The 21,569-nt window shown below is 44.9% G+C and overlaps 1 protein-coding gene across 2 annotated transcripts in view; it reads right to left on the bottom strand.

Annotated features, from left to right (window-relative positions):
• PHKB (phosphorylase kinase regulatory subunit beta) overlaps positions 1 to 21,569 on the bottom strand; it is a 152,886-nt gene that overhangs the window by 42,472 nt on the left and 88,845 nt on the right. For both annotated transcript variants that reach the window (XM_056862527.1, XM_056862526.1), the window contains exons 13-18: positions 21,235 to 21,393; positions 19,990 to 20,084; positions 7,638 to 7,693; positions 6,097 to 6,190; positions 2,338 to 2,421; positions 1,173 to 1,277 (exon numbers count right to left, since the gene is read on the bottom strand). In XM_056862527.1, the coding sequence (XP_056718505.1) occupies positions 1,173 to 1,277; positions 2,338 to 2,421; positions 6,097 to 6,190; positions 7,638 to 7,693; positions 19,990 to 20,084; positions 21,235 to 21,393 (593 nt within the window). The remainder of the gene's footprint in view (positions 1 to 1,172; positions 1,278 to 2,337; positions 2,422 to 6,096; positions 6,191 to 7,637; positions 7,694 to 19,989; positions 20,085 to 21,234; positions 21,394 to 21,569) is intronic.

The following is a 21,569-nucleotide window of genomic DNA, read 5'->3' as shown; positions in this document are numbered from 1 at the left end:
TATTGCAGCATTGCGCCAATAAAAATTAAGAACGTAACAGCAATATTACAGTTTTGCTAAATGTAAGCCTTCCAGATAGGGTTCCCATTTGCCCATTAATGGTGGGCAATTGCCCGCCAATTAACGAGCCTGCCTGTTGGCCCTCATTTGATTAAGCTACAAATTAAACCATGTCAGATTTACAACATTAAGCTACAAGTCCATGCAGAAGTAAGCCCAATGAAATCAGGAGAGGGGCTGTGGCTCAGTGGTAGAGCCTCTGATTTGCATGCAGAAGGTCCCAGGTTCAATCCCCGGAATCTCCAGTTAAAGGGACTAGGCAAGCAGGTGATATGAAAAACCTCTGCCTGAGACCCTAGAGAGCCGCTGCTGGTCTGAGTAGACAATGCTGACTTTGATGGACCGAGGGTCTGATTCAATATAAGGCAGCTTCATCTGTTCAAGTGAAACTGCTGGAGTGGGGAGCTGCATTTCATTACGCTTCTCTCTCATTACGGTGAAGGCCAGATTTAGTGAGTCTGTAACTGCCCCATTGCATCGTGGATAGTTAGCTCTGAAACTCACTTGTTGCTGATAGCACCTTCCATCAGTTCAACATCCTCCCTCCCAATATCCCTCTCCGCGTTCTTCAATGATCTCGCTTACTGCACTTCCAGAGCTAATGCAATTAATTCTAAATGTAAGGTTCATAAAACTTGCCTGGGCGACTATGAAACCCCGCTTTTCTGTGATTTGTGTGGACCTTTAACACTGAGTTGCATCCCTTTTACCGAGAATTATCCTCTCCTTTCACACTCACCCTGCACCTGAGTTGCTTAGGAGCATCTGGAATATTGCCAGTTTCCTACACTGAATGCATCTTTGTGTAGGGGGGAAAAAGACCATGCACACTGCATACAGCTTGGCAGGCAAGACTCGCCAATGAGAAATGAGCAGCTAACTTCTGAAGTGACATATGTAGCCTGACCCTATGCATGTTTACTCAGAAGCAAGCCCACTGTGTTCAGCAGGCTTATGCTTAAGTGAGTATGCATAGAATTGCAACCAAGGATTAAAAGCACTAAGAACAGAGAGGGTCCTTATTAGTTGGATATATGGGCTAATAATGTTTTTTATCTACCAACATCTAATGCGCAGGCATACATTCCATCTTTTACTAAGCAGACGTGTACCTTAATGTCATCGATCAGCATCATAACATCCTGGGACATGTAGAAATCACTCAGGTCAAAGATTATAGGGTAGCAAACAACAGTCTTGCCCAGGATTCGATAAATCTACAGGAAGATAAAGAAACGTAACTCCATTACTTTTGCTGATAATCAAACCTGCTCTTACAGAGGAGGTAAATCTTCATTCTATTTTTCAATTAAACCCAGACTGATTGATTTACTACATGTATATCTCACTTTCCTCCCCAAGAGAGTGGCTTACAACATTCTCCCCTTCAGAGTTTTATCCTCACAATAACTCTGTGAAGTAGCACCTTAAAGACTAACAAAACTTCTGGCAGGGTATGAGCTTTTGTGAGTCACAGCTCACTTCTTCAGATATCTGGCAGGGTATGAGCTTTTGTGAGTCACAGCTCACTTCTTCAGATATCTGAAGAAGTGAGTTGACTCAAAAAGCTTATACCCTGCCAGAAGTTTTGTTAGTCTTTAAGGTGCTACTGGACTCTTGCTCTTTAGGCTGGCCCAGGGTCACCCAGGAAGCTTCCACGGCAGAGGGAGGATTCAAACTCTGATCTCTCAGATCCTAGTCTGACACTCTAACTTCTATACCACACTGGTCACGAACAAGACAGTCACAAATAAGCACTACTTTAATTAATCATACTCTGAAAAATCATGCAAAAACATCCATATGGCACCTTAAGGACTAGTGCATTTACTATGGCATGAATTTTCACAGACAAAAAAATGAGCCTCATGAAAGCCCCCGAGCTGTGGTATCACTGAAATACCTTACTTATCTTCTGCGCATTTGAATGAAATGTTTGAAACAATTTTTAAAATAAAAAAAGTAAACTCAAAGCACTGAAATGGCTCTCCATGATTAAAGGACCATTCAGTCCTTGTCCAGTGTTTACAATGACAACAGTGGTTCCCAAACTTTTCGGGCCACCGCCCCCTCTGTTCCACCAACTCAACCCCAGCGCCCCTACCCTATCCAACAACACAGTTGAAGGGGCCCACGTGTAGCACCCCTCTGCTGCCCCCTTGCCTCTTAGTACCCCCCTAGGTAATCGCGCCCCCTGCCCCCTGGGAGTGGTACTGCCCGCTTTGGGAACCACTGCTGACAATAACGCATGCAGGATCAGTGATTCCAAGCAAGGACCTTTGATGTTCCGAGGCAGCCAATCGGTCGGTCAGGTCTTCCTGAGAGGCCCAGTTTGTCATTGATGCCCAGGTGGAAGTAGGCCTGCAAAACAGGATGGGGCATCAGTTCTAAGGAATGGAAGATGTGGATAAATTCAATCATCAAGCAAACAACATTCCTTATTGAGTATCGGAGCGGCCTAGTCGTGGGCTCCTGCTCCGCGCTCCATTTTTTGCTTAGTGCTCACTCATCTTTGGTTTTCTGTCACCGGCGAGCGTCCGGCCTGCTTTCGTTTCGGTCCATCTGCCGCCGTGAAGCGTGTGAGGTTTCTCATGAAACTCAGCCATGAGACTGTGACCATCGAACCAAAGGATGGGACCCAAGTACATAGAACAATCACAGGTGTGGATGTCGGTACGAACACCCATCTCAAAGCTGTGAAGATGACTCTGAAGAACAGAGATCCTGTCCAGCTGGAGACTGTTGAGTATTTGAGGGAATAATATTAGATACTTCATTTTGCTAGACAGTTTACCCCTGGATACTTTGCTGGTGGATGTTGAAGCAAAAGTCAAATCCAAGAAAAGGGAAGCAGTTGCAGGAAGAGGTCAAGGAAGCAGTCATGACCAAGGAAGAGGAGGTCCGAGGTGATAATTTCCTTACAGCCACTGAAAAATGCCAATCAAAATAACAGCACACGAATATGTTTTATAGCAAACCCAAGTTGTATTAACATAGAAGCGACAAGATAATAGGAAATACCTAAGAGGATGCAAAAGTATACATAAAAGGACAAGTGGTACTGAACCAAGCGATCACAAATTATTATTTACAAATATATACAGTACACAAAATAGGTCCCACAGCACACTTATATAAGTTCGATAATAAAAAAAAAATACGCACGCTGTGGGACCTATTTTGTATACTGTATATATTTGTAAATAATAGTTTGTGATTGCTTGGTTCAGTACCACTTGTCCTTTTGTATATACTTTTTGCATGCTCTTAATTAGTTAGGTATTTCCTATTATCTTGTCACTTCTATGTTAATACAACTTGTGTTTGCTATAAAACATATTAGTGTGCTGTTATTTTAATTGAGTATCTTTCAGTACAGCACCGGGTGATTATTATTTTGGACTGAAAAATGCCAGGCAACTTTGGTTTGTTTTGTACAGGTTTTATTCAGTGTCAGTTTTTAAATAAACAAGTGTGGAAAACTTCTTCAATTAAAAAAAAAAAAAAGCAACAGGCGGAAATGGGTAGTTGTTAGGGTAGGGTAGTTGGGGAACCAGAATTACCGAAACTTGCTTTTCAGGTGTCATAGCAATGAGAGACTCCTTTGGGCCAAACGAGGAAATTTATGGCCTTTATGAAAAGAGATGACAAGCTAATGTGAACAGGAGGGGGGGAATGATCTGGAACACCCCAATATATATACATATCTCTCTCACCAGCTTCTACTTTTTTGCGCACAGAAGATAGCCTCACTGAACACATTAACTCTTAGAACACTAGCCAAGATGATCCATCTGCTGCTTTCTGAGCCGAGGAGAATGCAGGGAGGTTTGGCCGATGGTTCTGCAGCAGAGTGATCTGTTCAGAAACTAAAGGTCATTCTGCTGCAGAAAAGCAAGGAAAAGAACATTCCCCCTCCCCGCTGGGAAATCATGGAGCTGCTCGGAAAAGAACAAGAAGTGAATGCAAAGCCAAAGATGATATTTTGAGGGTAGCCTCAACTCCCACTTGTGGAAGAAGTGGCAAAGCCCAATAAAAATGAAACTAGGAAGGCAGCCAACAAAAGGAAATAAATGTTGCCCCTTTGTCTTGCAAAGAAATAATCCTCCTCTGTACTGAGGTGACCACATGCTTTGTAATAATTACTATTCATTCATAAGCTTCGTAAGAGATAGGATGGCGAGGAGTCAAAAGAGCTACTTTAGGCATGGCCAAGGGCTTGGGCACATAAACTGATATTTTAGACTTTGGCTCCATTCAAACGATCCTCTGAACCATGGTCTGGAGGAATAGAAAAGCGTTGCAGGCTCATGCCCTCCTCATGTTCTCTTTTCACACACTAGCCACTTCCTCTATTTCGGGACTGCTCTAACAAAAACTTGTTACGATGCTTAAATCAAATAATTGTCATTACCACTGATCTCCAAGTCCTGGTTTGCAAGCCGTGGTTTCAAAGATTCAGATGTTAACACTAACCATCGTTTTCCCAGCAGAAAAGAGCAGGAGTCCAGCAGTATCTTAAAGACTAACAACATTTCTGGTAGGGTAATAGCTTTCATGAGTCACAGCTCACTTCTTCAGATATTCTTCAGGTATCTGAAGAAGTGAGCTGTGATTCACAAAAGCTCACGCACTACCAGAAATTTTGTTAGTCTTTAAGGTGCTACTGAACTCTTGCTCTTTTCTACTGCTACATACAGACTAAAATGGCTACCCGTCGTGATCTATCTCCATCGTTTTCAAAGTTTGGACATTGTAGCAAATACTGGTAAGAGAAAATCAAGAAATGGAGAAGTCAACTGGCAAAATGGAGGGAGGAGAAATGAGGGTTTTAGAGGATGGTTTCAACGAATCAGATGCCTTAACCAGGTCTTTCTTTGAACAGGAGAATTCGAATGCCATATCAGAAGCAGTTTTTCAAAATCCCCTAAATTTCAAGAACAGTTTGCCACACAGCATGAAAAGTAGCTGCTCCAGAAAACAACACATCAGTCTCCTTGGGCACCTGGAACAGTTGTGGCGTTCTTTGGCACCTGGTTAACATAAATTACTTGGGGAAGTTGAGCAAAACTGGATGTAGTAATAAATAGACAGGGCTCAATTAGCAAAAGCACTGGAGTCTGAGCTAGAAAGCTGTCAGCAACAGCAAGCTTGCTCCGGTAAGAGAGAAGAAAAGAAAATTCAAAATAAAAATCCAAAAATCATTCTTCCACCAGAAACAGCATCCAGAAAACGTGGGGGAAATGTGGGGAGAGAGCAAAGTGACTTTTAAAGGTCAGAAAAGACATGCATAATGAAAACGAAGCCCTGAAGTAGTCGGGGTGTGTGTGTGATCGCGATGGAAACAACCTGTGCATAAAAGGTAATTGTAGTCTACAATTCACTTCAGGGCTTCCATATTGTGTCTGAAAACCAAGAGTTCACATTCTTCTCACAATCCCAATCTGTAGGCAAGGGAGTAGATATATGTGGAACTCTCCTGGTATAGCCGCCACCATTCACTTCAATGGAGAAAGGTTCCCTTTGAAACAAATGGGGCAGCCTATAAGACATCCAAGAGTGGAAGTATGAACGGGACTCAACGTCAGGAAGGACGTGCAGATTTAGAATGCACATTCCATTTGAGGTGGGTGTGGTCTAGTCCTCTGTAATCAACTAATCTCCAAACATCAAATTAAACTTAAGTTGTTGGATGATTTGGCAACTGGACCCTATACAGGACTAGAAGCATTCCCTGTTCTAACCGGACCACTGACAAGCATATTAGAAGACGCTTCTCCACAGCAAGCTGTAGAGAATGGACGGCGTCTTGTGAAGTTATTCCCACCTTATCTCTAGGTGTGTACTTAGCCTTCAATTACGTTCAGTAAAGCATGTTATTATTATCGATCAACGTATGTATATTTCTATGGATTAACTAAGAATGCAACAAAAGCTAGGCAGATCATTACAGCATCGGAAGCAGAAGTTGACTCACAAAAAACTGGTTTGTCTGAAAGGAAGAAAATGGCTAGAAGAACAGCGGGAGAATCATACCTTCACAAGCTCCTGTTGTGCCCATATCTGGATGGGTTCAACCTGCTGGGGAGTCTGTGTTTGGATTCCATAGGTGTTCAAGAAAACCTGCAGGCTGTTTTGAAAGATGAAACATACTGTAAAACCGGCACCTGCTTTCAAACAAGGACCTTGCAGCAATTGCTTGTGAAATTAAATAATGGAACCCACGGCACACGGTTTGTAATCACGTACGTTACTCACATTAAGCCTTTCAAGTGTACTACTGAATAGTTTTATTTGCATATAGCCATAGGCCATTACAAACATGTCAACAATACCACAAATACATAATAAAAGGAAAATACTATGTTAAAAAACTGCTAGATTGATAATAAATATACATAATAAAACTACGCTAAATTAATGCACGCAGAGCAATAATAGCTAAAAATTGCAGTGCCATCCCAATCGGCCTAGGAGATCTTGCAACCATTAAAATCAACTCGAAAGATCAGCTCTCTTAGCAACCATATTGGACCCTGTTTTCTTTACTGCCAAGAGCATACAGGGAAGCCCTATAAGAAGCAAACCCATCGGAGTTTTTTAACAAAAATACTAATTTCTCAGCACTAGGACAAGTGTTTAGGCCAGAAACCAACCCGGAAAGAAATTTAGCCCTGGGTTCCGAGTGTACTACTGAGCAGGGCATAGAAAGAGAGAATAAGATCACAAAGGGTGCTTTTGCAATATGCGTTTCTCCCCAGAAGTTCTTGGAAGAATTTAACTTCCAGGGCCAAGCTGGGGCCACAAGTTGCTGTATTGGAACCTGGGCCTAGATTAAGGGTTCTCGAGGTCAGTTCCAGAGTTATGGACTTGAGCTGGTGCCAGAGATAGGACAAGGACGAATTTGACCCTGAAGTGTAGCAGGGAGGAAGTGTTCTTCCGCTGACCAGGCAAGGACAGAAAATCAAGCTCCAGGGGCTCATCTTGGTTCCTTGGGTGGAGAACCAACCCAGCATGCCAAGCAAAATGGTCTGCATGCCATGTTCAGCAAGTGTGCCAAAGGTTGCCTATTCCTGCCTTGGCATTTATATCAGGTGGTGGTGGAACATGTCAAGTCGCAGCCAACTTACGGTGACCCCATAGGGTATTCAAGGCAAGAAATGAACGGAAGTGGTTTGCCATTGCCTGCCTCTGTGTAGCAACCCTGGACTTCCTTGGTGGTCTCCCATCCAAGTACTAACCAGGGCCGACCTTGGTGCACTTCCGGGATTGGATGAGATCAGGCTAGCCTGGGCCACCCAAGTCAGGGCATTTATGCAAGACCCAGAGGTTTTATACCACCAGCCAATCAAACTGATTTTTTGTTCAGAAACGTTGCACACCACTCACACTTGACCTTAGCCAAAAGACTGAGAAGCGCTACTGAGCACAAAGTGGGTTGGTTGTGAAACCTAATCATGCACCATACAGTCAGTTCCAACATACAGGCCCTGAAGTTCTCAGCTTAAACATAAGCCTTCCTCAAACATTCGCATTGGAGAGGAGAGGTTTGTAACTGATATGAATGAATGGCTTACCGTTGGCTCTCGGCAATCAATGCAACTTGGATCACCAAGTCATTTTCTAGAGGACCCTAAAAACATAAAAGAGTTCTTTTTTTAAAAAAATAAAGCGCTTTATATTTGAGGTATTTGCTGCTTGTTTGTTAGAGGAAGCAGAGTTGGTTTTTATATGCCAACTTTCTCTACCACTTAAGGAAGAATCAAATCGGTTTACAATCCCCTTCCTTTCCCCTCCCCACAACAAACACCCTGTGAGGTAGGTGGGGCTGAGAGAGTGTGACTAGCCCAAGGTCACCCAGCTGGCTTCATGTGTAGGAGTGGGGAAACAAGTCCAGTTCACCAGATTAGCCTCCGCCACTCATGTGGAGGAGTGGAGAATCAAACCTGGTCCTCCAGATCAGAGTCCACCGCTCCACACCACCGCCCTTAACCACCACACCACGCCACGCTGGTTAGATGCAACGAGAAACAAGGACAACATTAACAATGCTTCAACCATTCGTTAATATGACTGTCATGGTCCGGCTGCATTGCTGCCTTCCCTCGAACTTTATTGCCTACTAATCAATTTGATGGTGCAGACAGGGAAATGGAGCACCAGAGAAGTTCAACGCATAAATCTCAGTGCCACCTAAGGAGCAGTACTATCAATACACTTTTGAATGATGCGATCCTGGGAAGTTAAGGACAGGCTCCTTCCCTTTTTTTACTACTTGGCAGCGAAAGGAAGGGAACGAATCACCAACCTCTGATTTATTGGAATAGCTTTTGCACTGCAAAAAAAAAAAACCCAATCCCCTACTTTATATGCGTCAAGCAATCCGGCGTTATTGACGGCTGTTCAACCCTTGGCACATCGTGATGCTATTCTGATCTGTAACACACTTTTGACAGTGCAAACAGCCTACCCAAGGTAGCTTCTCCCAGTCATGATGGCTGCAAGAGCCGGTCCCCGTGTGCGCACAGGTGAGCTCCCTCCGTAGACATGAATGGGTGTGCTTGTGTGCCCCAAAGAGCTAGGTGAACATCAGACAGCACACCATGATCTGAGCTGGAAATCTGAGCACGGATGGACTCAATGGGCTAGGAGGTAGCCATTTGTCCATGCTCACCTTGAATCACAGGCACATGCTGCAAGGGTCAAAAGTAGGCAGCCCATTTATTGGGTTGTTTTCAGGTTTACAGCAGCAGGCGTTCCCTTGCATTCCAGGGAACTCCTCCAGGGAAGACTCCGCTCACTCTTCCTCCTGGGAAGTTAAGCACGGAACCCCATGGCCCTGTCCCTCCTCAGCTCAGCCCCAAACTCCCCCCTAGCCTTTCACACCCAGCCTACGAGTTGTAGCTGCCCCCTTGGGTGGAGCCTTTCCTTGCCCTTTTAAGGAGAATCAAACTGGCTTACAATCGCCTTCCCCTCCCCACAACAGACACCCTGTGAGGCAGGTGAAGCTGAGTGAGTTCAGAGAACTGTGACTAGCCCAAGGTCACCCAGCTGGCTTTCATATGTAAGAGTGGGGAAACTAACCAGGTTAGAGTCTGCCGCTCATGCGGAAGAGCAGGGAAACCAACCCAGTCCTCCAGATTGGAGTCTGCCGCTCATGTGAAGGAATGGGGACTCAAACCTGGTTCTCCAGATTAGAATCCACTGCTCTTAACCACTATACCACACTGGCTCAAGGCATTTTATGCGGTTTTCCAGCCCCAGGACAGGGTTGGACAGCTCGGTTCTGGACTGTGTATCGCAGGAAGAAATTAAACAAAGTTTTCTCCGGCTGGGGTGGGGGGAAGCGCCTTCTGAGCATTACGCTGCTGAAAGCACAGGACTTCTCGCCCTGAACGGCATTGCCGACCTGATTCGCCAAGGCCTCGGGTTCGGATAAATAACTCCTCCAAGCGAAGGCTTAGCTGCGACATGCGAGATGGGAATGCAAGAGCAGAATGCAGAAGCCCACGTCTACCTGCGCCGCGGGGTGATTAAATTCCAGTCAGGCGGCTCCTGTGTTTGGCGGTGCCAAGTTCGTGCTTCTCAGACAAAACAGCACAGAGCGCAGTCAGAGAAAAAAAAAGAACGACAGAAGCTGGTGGACTTCCGCATGGGCCAGTTCCCGCTGTTATTAATAAGGTTCAGTTTTGATCTACTTGGCGATGACGCCAGGATTGCTGGTTTTCAAAGCGTCGTTTGAAAACAAGGGCTTTACAGTAGGATTTCGGGCATCCCTGCGTACCAGACAAATCTATTGTAGAAACGACGGCGCAAAACTCAAGCCAAAATTGATTGCAGAACGAAGGGACACAGGAGCGCCAAACCTGGAATCGCTGCAAATACGTATACTTGCTAAATGGCATTTTTTTTCTGTCTTTCCACATATTATTTAAGGAATAATTAAATGTGGCTGAAGAGAATCGTTATTCAAGCTGAAAGTCGGGGGGAAATCTTCACAGATGGGAAGAGAGAAAACTGGGGGGAGGGGTCCTTCTATTCATATCCGCAGTCATGAGAGACGTCCAGCTCGGTCCAATATTTGGCTTTTTATTTCCCAACTGAAGATATAAAAGAAAAGGCACTTGGGCACACCGAAGTTAATAAATATTGCCCATTATAAGGCTAAAAACTGGGCTAGGCTTTTGTCCTAAAACAAATGGCTGCTTCTTTTATTTCTCATTTAAATCATTTTTATTTATTTATTTATTTATTTTGCTGGAGAGCAAGATTTCATGGCTTGCTGCACTTGATGAAGTGCTTTATCAACAAGGGGGTGCGATCTTTTCTCTAGGTGACTCAATGCTCGAGTCATTTTTATTCCAGAGTGCCTGCCTGAAGAGAAGTCAGTCGGAAGATGGGATGGGTTATGGTGGGCTACTCAGGTTTGGTGCATGAAGCCGGGATGCTGCTTTTGTTCTTCGCAATAACAGCAACCTCCCCAACCCTACAAAAACCCCAAGTGTCTACACTGGTAAAAAGGTAAAGGTAGTCCCCTGTGCAAGCACCGGGTCATTCATGGGGTGACATCACATCCCGACGTTTACTAGGCAGACATTGTTTATGGGGTGGTTTGCCGTTGCCTTCCCCAGTCATCTACACTTTACCCCCAGCAAGCTGGGTACTCATTTGACCAACCTCGGAAGGATGGAAGGCTGAGTCAACCTCAAGCCGGTTACCTGAACCTGACTTCCGTAGGGATCGAACTCAGGTCGTGAGCAGAGCTTGGACTGCAGTACTGCAGCTTACCACTCTGCCACGGTCTCTCTCTCTCTCTCTCTCTGTCTATCTAACTATCCCGGGCAGCCTGTAAAGACAATAAGGCAAGGTAATGATTTATTCATTATTTTAAAAACTGGATTAAGTATACTTAAGCCCACAGATGTAGAGCTGCTGGAAACTGAAGTGACAAGAAGGAGCGCTCACACACACCGAGCTCAGAGGAAAACAGGCTGCGGCTTTATTGAGATTAACCTAATATCAGCTGGTTTGGCAATTACGAGGTAGGGACTCAAGGATCATGCACCAAAGAAGGGTGGAACCCAGCACAATCCAAGGTAACATGCAGGAGAAGAGCATCAGGCAGAGATTGATTCGGGCCATGTGTCGCTGCTTTCACCACTCCATGTGGCCATGGAGAAACCTTTCAAGAGAACCCCCCCTCCCAGACTCTTTAGGAGATTTCCCCATTTAAAAGCTGAGGTCTTTGATTTTTCCAGACCTGATAGAGTTGCTGGGCCTTACCTGGCAACCAGTGTCAGGTTTGAGGGAGAAGACATGGGGACCCACAACATTGCGCATGCCATAACGTCACCTGTAGGGAAAACCCAGAAAGAACAAAGGGTGGCTCTAGGAATACCTGGAATCTCCATGATAAAACCACAGAGTTCCTAGAGCTACCCTTTGTCATTTCTGGCTTTTTACCAGAAGTGACATAATGGTGCATATGATGCCATGCTTGGAGCAGTGCTGGGCAATGGGACCAGGATGCCCCGCCCTGATCAGAGGACTGGCAAGCCTATGACCAAGGAACCACCTTTAACAGCTGCATTAAAGGTACACTGAGCTGCAACCTCAGCCATAATGACGGCTAATGCATTTCCTCTCGATAATACTGCATTTACAGGCAATCTTTTTTATAAACCACTCAGCTAGACTCTTATTTTTATGCACAACGTAACGCAAACAAGAGCACGCGCACACACAAATCTTAAGGACAAAGATCTGCACTCCCGGCTAAAGACTTTTGAAGTGCAGTTTTGTCCAGGGCTTGTTCTCAAGAACATAAGAAAAGCGCTGCTGGATCAGACCAAGGCCCATCAAGTCCAGTAGTCTGCTCACACAGTGGCCAACTAGGTGCCTTCTCTAGAAAGCCGACAAGCAAAACGAATGCAGCAGCACCATCCTGCCTGTGTTCCACAGCACTAGGCTGACCGTATTTCCTTGGGACAAAAAAGGGACATTGGGATGGCAAAAACGGGACAGAGGTTATGTAATAGTAGTGTAACCTGATTGGAACACTTTTTCTATGACAATTTACCCAGCCACGCCTGCATGCACAGCATAAGAAATGTCAGAACTGAAGGAAACAAACATTGGGAGTGTAATGAGGTGCAAAATGGGACAAAATTGACATTTTAATTAAAAAGACGGGACGGCCAGGAAATATGATAAAAACGGGACTGTTCCTTTCAAAACGGTACGTATGATCAGCCTACACAGCACCCAAGATAATAGGCATGCTCCTCTGATCCTGGAGAGAATAGGTATGCATCATGACTAGTATCCATTTTAACTAATAGCCATGAATATCCCTTTCCTCCATGAACATGTCCACTCCCCTCTTCAAGCCTTCCAAGTTGGCAGCCATCACCACATTTTGGGGCAGGGAGTTCCACAATTTAACTATGCGCTGTGTGAAAAAATACTTCCTTTTATCTGTTTTGAATCTTTCACCCTCCAGCTTCAGCAGATGACCCCGCATTCTAGTATTATGGGAGAGGGAGAAAAACATCTCCCTGTCCACTCGACACTTAAAAGGCATTCTTTTGGGGTAGGGTGGGTTTTATACAATTGTTAAGTTCAGTTTCCCATATACGTATACTTTGTGCTTACTGGACTTCACTTGTGAATCCTGGCAGTTTTACCATCACTATGTGCTTTTCAATCCATCTCAATGCCTTAAACAGAGTTTCAACACTCAGTGTAAGCCAATATGAACACATTTTTTAAATAACATAAACCACATTGAAAATGTTAAAATAGGTAAGAACAAAGCTCTATGGAACACATGAAGCTGCCTTATACAGAATCAGGCCATTAGTCCATCCATCAAGGTCAGTATTACCTACTCAGACTGGCAGCTGCTCCCCAAGGTTTCAGGTGAAGGTCATTCAACATCACCTACTACTTGGTCCTTAACTGTAGATGCTGAGGATTGAACATGCCAAGCAGATGCTATCTATACCACTGAGCCACAGCCCCTCCTTATGTTAATGTTATAAGTATGTCTTGGATGGTGTAATGGTTAAGGTGTTGGACTACGACCTGGGAAACCCAGGTTCAAATCCCCACTTGCGTCGTGGAAGCCTGCTGGATGACCTTGGGCCAGTCACACACACTCACCCCTGACCCTGGTTAGTATTTGGATGGGAGACCTCCAAGGCATACCAGGGTCGTGACGCGGAGGCAGGCAATGGCAAACTACCTCCGAACTTCTCTTGCCTTGAAAACCCCACTGGGGTCGCCACAAATCAGCTGTGACTTGACGGGGGGAAAATGTCTTATATATCATGACAGTAGTGTGACAGACAAACTAAACACCAGCCCAGGACCAGGGCCTACGAGCCCAATGGGATCCGCCTCACTGCAGCAGCAGAGGCAGCAGGCTCAAGGTAGCTGAGGAGATGTCGTACCAGGTGACCAGCCCATGTGCCAGAGTAGACTTAGTTCTCTGCAGGATTCTGGCCTCACCTCACCAGGATAGTTCCAGGAATCGTCTCCAGAAGAGCTGGGGATGCTTTCCCTCAGACTGTTTAAGCTGAGGGCAAGGAAAGGAGCACTGCTGGACCAACCAGTTCACGAGGCCGCTACCCTTGTGCGCCAGACCCAGCTCCAGACCTCACCAAGTGGTACTCTGCAGGGTAAGTCCCAACTCTCAAGGAGTCTGGCAGGCAAGAAGGAGGAGGAGGAAGAGGAAGAAGAGTTGGTTCCCCCCCCCTTATTTTTTTCTCTACAGAGTCTCAAAGCGGTTTATGATTGCGTTCCCTTCCCCCCTTACAACAGGCACCTTGTGAGGTAGGTGAAGCTGAGAGAGTTTGGAGAGAACAGTGACTAGCCCAAGGTCACCCAACAGGCTTTATGTGGAGGAGGAGGAGGGAAACAAACCCAGTTCACCAGATTAGAGTCCGCCACTCATGTGGAGGAGTGGGGAATCGAACCCGGTTCTTCAGACGAGAGTCCACCACTCTTAACCACGACACCACGCATGAGGTCAGAACAAGAAGAGCTCAGGGGCCGTACACTGACCTATATAACAAACCTCTATACATTCTATACCACTTCAGCTGCTGTATCATCTCCCAAGGAATCCTGGGAATTGTACGCTGGCAAAGTGCAGAGAATTCGGTTCAAGGTCCTAGTAGGCTTTAACACACAGGTTGTAAAGTAAATGTACTTTAATAGATGCCTGATGAATCGGTTGTGGAGGGAAAGGAATGCACTTTTTATGTCTTATTTATTGGATTTGCAATTCGGTACGGTTTATTTCTGAAAAGATATAAAGATATTTTATGACACAATATGGAAGAAACACATCAGCATGTGTCTTTTTGCATTTTCTTTATTGTGATATTATATCACGACGCTCTCCCAATGGATATGCTGCACAATGGATCTGGCCACCCACATCTCAGCTAAACCCAAACGGGTTTATGCTCAAAATACACAAATGGTAACCCCAATTCTAGAATGAGGAAAGCAGAATCCTATCCCCCAAATCAATCTATCTACTTCATTTATACCTTCTTTTCCCCCAATGGGAACCCAAAGCGGCTTAAACCATTCTCCTCTCCCCCATTTTATCCTCACAATAACCCTGTGAGGTGAGTTATGCTGACAAGTGGGTGACTGGCCCAAGGACCTGCAGCAAGCGTCTATATCAGAGTGGGGATTCGAACCTGGGTCTCTCAGATCCTAGTCTCACACTTTAACCACCAGACCACACTGGCTCAGAAACAGACCTATGATTGTTTTACGTAATGTGTCCTGCTTCTATGGACAAGGAGCGTGCAGAATGCTTTCTGAATGTGGACATAGCACACCATAGAGCAGTGGTTCCCAAACTTTTCAGGCCACTGCCCCCTTGGTTCCACAAACTCAACCCCAGCGCCCCCTACCCTATCCTATAAAAAAGCAGTATTCAAAATAGGGGTTTGTATGACCCACTAAAGAATATAATAACAATAAACTTTCAAAACAGTAACAATTAATTGCACATCTATTCAAAATCAAATTAAAACTTTTTAGTTGAAATTTATTCAACAAACTGATGAACTTGATCCAGTGGTACCAGCTCTTCAAAGTCTGGGAAAAAATTCTGATAGTTTCCACCAAATTTGCCAGCATGGTGCCATAGCTTGATCTATTGTAAATAAGTGAACAACACAGTTGAAGGGGCCCACCTCTAGCACCCCCTTAAGTAATCCCACTGCCCCCCAGGGGGGGGGTACTGACCACTTTGGGAACCACTGCCTTATGGCTACGATTCACTCTGACCTTGCTTACTGAGATATTTGGAGCAGATAGAAGAACAAATCTGAAGAATGATTCTTGAAGGCCCTAATCTATTCCAATAATGAAGGGGGATTTGCTAGTTAATTAACTGGCTGTACTTCTTGCGTGTGTTTTAGAGCTCGGTCAGAAATGCTGTAGTTTGAATTTAAGATCATTCTACTTTATTTATAAAGACAGTCATGCTAGGAAAAGTTGAGGGCAGCAGGAAAAAAGGAAGACCCAACAAGAGATGGATTGACTCAATAAAGGAAGCCACAGCCTTCAATTTGCAAGATCTGAGCAAGGCTGTCAAAGATAGGACATTTTGGAGGACTTTCATTCATAGGGTCGCCATGAGTCGGAAGCGACTTGACGGCACTTAACACACACACACACACAACTTTATTTCATTCATTTATTTATTTTATTAAATTGATATCCCACCCTCCCTGGCGACAACGGGCTCAGGGCAGCACACAACATATTTAAAAGATCATTTTATAGTCAAAGCATTCTTAAATAAAAAATAAAAATTTGCCCCGCAAAAACTCATTTTGGCATACTTTGTGGTGTAGACTACCGCAGATAATAAGCTAACACCCCCCCACACACACACACACACACAACGATAATCCACAGAAGAAATGGGGGGTGGGTTTGGGAGGCCAGCAATTGATGGAGAACCGTAGCTGACCTCAACTGTAAGCCTGGTGTGTATTTTAACAATTTGTACCACAGAGGAAGGCCTGTTGGCTGAGCAAGCACATAAGCCCAAGACTCAAACATGAATGGTCAAAACCATGGCTTGGCCATTATGTGTGAAGCATACAAGACACAGGCAATATACGGAAACTGCAAACAATGCTATCATTTAACCCATGGGCAGCATGGGACCCATGTCACATGGACATCACATGAACACATGAAGCTGCCTTATACTGAATCAGACCCTTGGTCCAGCAAAGTCAGTGTTGTCTACTCAGACCGGCAGCGGCTCTCCAGGGTCTCAGGTGGAGGTCTTTCACATCACCTACTTGCTTAGTCCCTTTAACTGGAGGTGCCGGGGACTGAACCTGGGACCTTCTGCATGCCAAGCAGATGCTCTACCACTGAGCCACGGTCCCTTCCCATCAGCAGATTCCTGCCTGCTTGAATTCCAGCTACGGGTGAATAACTTATCTTTTGATAGATCTGGCTCCAAGATAGCTGCCTATAAAAGGTGCCACTTACTAGCAAAGGACTTCTGTAACGGCAATCTGTGATACAACAAAGGTTGAGATGGATTAAACTGTTTTATTACTAATGAGAATAACTTCAATGAATTCCAGTAATGATTGGGATTGCTCTTTTATTTTTAAAGCGCTAAATCTGAACTGATTGATTTTGCTTCCATGAGCCCGTATATTACTGTATATGTCGAGATGACTAAATGGATTTTTTAAAATTTGCTTTGGAACAAAATGGGAGTTTTAATTGCATAAGTTTTGCAGAGGAAAAGGAACGAAGCACTTTAAGAACCGCGAGCGGCTTTCGGTTTCGGAAGCCGTAATGAAGTGAAATGTGTCGTGTTCCATTTTCAGATTCCGTTTTTTGGTTAACACTTCAAAGAAAACACAGACGAGAGCAGCTGTAACCTTCAGCTGTATATTGACTACGCACAAATTAGTTAAATTAGAGACAAGGGTATCAGCAACCATTTGGATAAAGTATTTCAGTAAAGACATCAAATAAAGCCTTGCAAAGGAGGGGACAAGCCTATCAGTTTACTCGGAAGTAAGCCTCAGTGTGTTGTTCAATGAGGCATATGCCCATGTCGGAATACATAGGATTCCTGCTCTTGAGGCACTATGATAGAGAAAAACATTACTTTATTCATGTCAAATAAAAAAAACCCAAAGATTAGCCATAAACAGTAAATGAAAAAAGAAATAATGTCTTGCATTTCTTGAACTGCCCCTGCCTTAAATTTCCCTACATGAGAATAGAAGAAGAGTTGGTTTTTATATGCTGACTTTCTCTACTGCTTAAGGGAGAATCAAACCGGTTTACAATCACCTTCCCTTCCCCTCCCCACAACAGACACCCTGTGAGGTAGGTGGGGCTGAGACAGCTCTAAGAGAACTGTGACTAGCCCAGCTGGCTTCATATGTAGGAGTGGGGAAACCAACCCGGTTCATCAGGTTAGCGTTCACCGCTTATGTGGAGGAGTGGGGAATCAAACCTGGTTCTCCAGATTAGAGATCACCACTCCAAACCACTGGTCTTAACCACTACACCACTCTACTAATACTGAAAACTAATTAAAATATGAGGCCCACAGAGAATTATGGGAACCCTCACAGATTACCACAAAGTAAGGTTTCCAACTCTAGGTTTTGAAATACCTGGAGATTTGAGGGTGGAGCCTGGGAGAGTGGCGTTTAGGGAGAGAAGGGAGCATTTTCTCCAGGAGAAGCGGAAAAAATGTTTTCACTAAATAAATAATAAATAAGTGATGTATGTTCTCTGGAAATCAGCTGTAATTCTGGAAGATCTCCAGCCCCCACCTGGAGGTTTAGCAAAACTATGAACAACCTGGAGGTTGGCAACCCTTCCACAAAGTAATGATTTCAAAGTGAAATGGGAAAAATGAAAAGGTGGTTGTTTCCATCCAGTGGGCAGCTGCCTTCCTTGGGGGGAGAGGGGGGAGAGAAGAGGCCTCAGCATACTGAATCAGGCCCTTGATCTATCAAAGTCAGTATTGTCTATTCAGACCAGCAGTGGCTCTCCAAAGTCTCAGGCAGGGGTCTTTCACATCACCTACTTGCCTGGTCCCTTTAACTGGAGATGCCAGGGATTGAACCTGGGACCTTCTGCATGCCAAGCAGAGGCTCTGCCACTGAGCTACGGCCCTTCCCCATAGCTACAGCCCTTCCCCATCTATGGCCCTTCTTGTCTACAATCTGAATCGTAAAGCGGAAATAAACCTTAGAGGCCTCTGAAATAAATCTTTCCAAACGTCAAAGGGCGACCACAGGCTGGCTCAGAGCTGTAAATGGAGAGGGACATGAAGTCCAAGAAAACCGTACCGCCAACTCATCCTTCAGTTTATTACCCGCAAACGATGGCCACCTATGCTCAGGAGGGCTTAACACAGTCTAAAAGGTAAGGCAGCTGAGGAGTTGCGTCCGGCATCTTTAACAAACATCTCAAGACGGACGTTTGAACGGCGCTTTGTTGAGTGGCGGCATGAGCTCACTTAGTGCGTCTGACCCCCATTAGATTTTTTTTCTGTTTTTATTACGCGCTGGGGTGTTTTTATATTGCAAGCTCATTAATCAAATGAAGAACCGACAGGACGTTCCTTCTGTCTACTCAGCCAGGGCTCAGCCATTTCCCCTTGACTCATGTTCTAGCTGTGATGATCTCATTGCTTTAAGATCCACCTAGTTGCTCCTTGACTTGATGACAGAACCCGATTCAGCTGCTGAAACTGGTTGAAGCCAGCCTCCTGGGTAGCCCAAATGAACGGTGCATCAGAAGCCACGCTTCTTGTGCGGTTGGGCGCTGTTGGTTTCTATCTGCCGGTATGCTCTGTGCCTTCCCACACCTGTTTTCCTGAAACTCTGCCGCAAAGGTGTATGTAGGGATGCCAGGTGGGTTGTTTCGGCGGGCAGTTGCCCACCATTCCACCGGGCTTCTCCAGAGCAGGGATCGCATGCGTGCGCAGCCGTGCGCGATGCGATCACGTCACTTCCGGGTTTACCCCCGGAAGCGCCGCATTGCCACAGGGTTTGAGTGCTAAAGCGACCACGGCAATGCTGCACTTCTGGGGGGTAAACCTGGAAGTGACGTGATCGTGTCACGCGCATGCGATCGCCCCAGCCCCAAAAACCTCCCGCCAATGGAGAGTGGGGACTCTAGGTATATGTGAAGTTGCCTTAGACCAAGTCAGATCATCTAGCTCAGCAGGTCTATTCTGACGGCAAAAACATCAACAAGCAATTTAACAACAGGGCCTTTAGTCCCTCAGGACTCATTCTCTATGGAATAGACGCCTGCACGGACTTCTGCAACCACATTACCACTGCAACAGGTTACATATGCGTATGACTCTCAACAACAGTTATCTTAGGAGGGGCTGTGACTAAGTGGTAGAACATCTGCTTTGCATGCAGGAAGTCTCAGGTTCAATCCCTGGCATCTCCGGTTAAAAACCAAAAAGATCAGGCAGCCCGTGATGTGAAAGAGACCTTGGACAGTCAATGCCAGCCAGACACAATAGACAATATTGACTTTGATGGACCAAAGAGTGTGAGTGTGTGTGTTTAAAGTGCTGTCAAGTTGCAGCTGACTTGTTGTGACCCCGTAGGGTTTTCAAGGCAAGAGACATTCAGAGGTGGTTTGCCATTGCCTGCCTCTGTGTAGCAACCCTGGATTTCCTTAGTAGTCTCCCATCCAAGTAATAACCAGAATTGACCCTGATTTAGCTTCCGAGATCTGACAAGATTAGGCTAGCCTGGACTATCCAGGTCAAGGCAATGGAGCAATGGGCTGAGGCAAAAGAAGGCAGCTTAATGGGTGTTAATTTCCCAATGTCAACTAACAAAAAGCCAGTTTAATAAAAGGCACTCATACCTGATTGGAGTATCTCATGCTAACGTTGCGTTGATCCTGGGGAGGTATGTAACGCTTCACTGGGTCAATATCTTTAGCGCTTACTAAACCGTCAACTGAAAAGTAAACCACCAATTTATCACTTTAGTTATTAAGCTAAGAGCATTTATCACTGAAAATGGTTTATTCTCTGGCTTAGGGACCCAACAAAAAGGATGAAAAGCAATGGATTTAAATAAGATAGATATAAGTTCAACCGCAGGACACCTCCTTTAAAAATCAGACCAGATCAGAACACGAATATACTTCTTGGAGGAGGTAATGGATTGCATGGGCTGCTCTCTGGATGGATTCACGTGCCTGTACAGAATATTTATTCATTTCTCATTATTTTTTTACTTCATTTATACTCCACCGTTCACTCCAATGGGGACCCAAAGTGGCTTACATCACAGAATCATAGATTCATAGAGTTGGAAGGGACCACCAGGGTCATCTAGTCCAACCCCCTACACAATGGAAAGGAAATTCATTACTACCTCTCCCCCCACAACTCCAGTGACCCCTACTCCATGCCCAGAAGATGGCCAAGATGCCCTCCCTCTCATGATCTGCCTAGGTCATAGAATCAGCATTGCTGACAGATGGCCATCTAGCCTCTGCTTAAAAACCTCCAGGGAAGGAGAGCTCACCACCTTTCGAGGAAGCCTGTTCTACTGAGGAACCGCACTGTTAGAAAATTCTTCCTAATGTCTAGATGGAAACGCTTTTGATTTAACTTCAACCCGTTGGTTCTGGTCCGATCATTCTCCTCTCTTCCATTTTATCATAACAACTCTACGAGGTAGGTTAGGATGGTCCAAAGTCACCCAGCAAGTTTCCATGGCAGGGTGGGGATTCGAACCTGGGTCTCCCAGATCCTTGTCTGACTCAATACAACTTATAGCTGCTGCCATTAAGGGCAGCTAATGAGGAATTCAGCCTAGACGGATGACCCATTCCAATGGAAACATTTTTAGCGTGCGCACGCCGGCAAGGATCACTTGAAAACCCACCAGAACTGGCCTGCACTGAAATGCACACGAGAAGCACTTTGTCACATAATGTGCAAAGTTCACAATAGTGTACAAATCTATTTCAGGAAAGAACTTATTTCTAATAATCTGATACCTGAGGCATGGGATGAGAACATTACTCAATCAATCAATGAACCTTTATTGGCATATACTTGAGAACATTACTGCTTTCCTGCTGCTTCCGACTTACCAAGAAGTTTTGCAATGATGTACAGTGCTTGTCCCCACAGAAAGAACTTTCCATCCCGTCCGTGATTGCTAGGAAATCGTTTCTGACTGCCAGGGTTTTTCTTTTCCAGCTCAACAAAGTCTGCTGGCACATAGTAATACTTAGGCACAACTGGAAAGCCTGTGGAATTTCAGAAGATAACGTTAAACCTATAAATGACACCATTAAAATACAGAGGGTTAGAGAAATGTACCCTTAAAGCTTTTAATTTGTTACTAAAATGTAACTTTTATTGCCATCCAGTTTTGTGGTGTGTTTTTTTTAATTTTTGTAACTGCCATTGGTTATATTAAAAA

The sequence above is a fragment of the Euleptes europaea genome, chromosome 17 (genome assembly GCF_029931775.1).
Source record: "Euleptes europaea isolate rEulEur1 chromosome 17, rEulEur1.hap1, whole genome shotgun sequence".
In the NCBI taxonomy this organism is placed as follows: Eukaryota; Metazoa; Chordata; class Lepidosauria; order Squamata; family Sphaerodactylidae; genus Euleptes; species Euleptes europaea.
The sequence above is the reverse complement of the archived record's forward strand: the minus strand, read 5'-3'. Positions and strand labels throughout refer to the sequence as shown.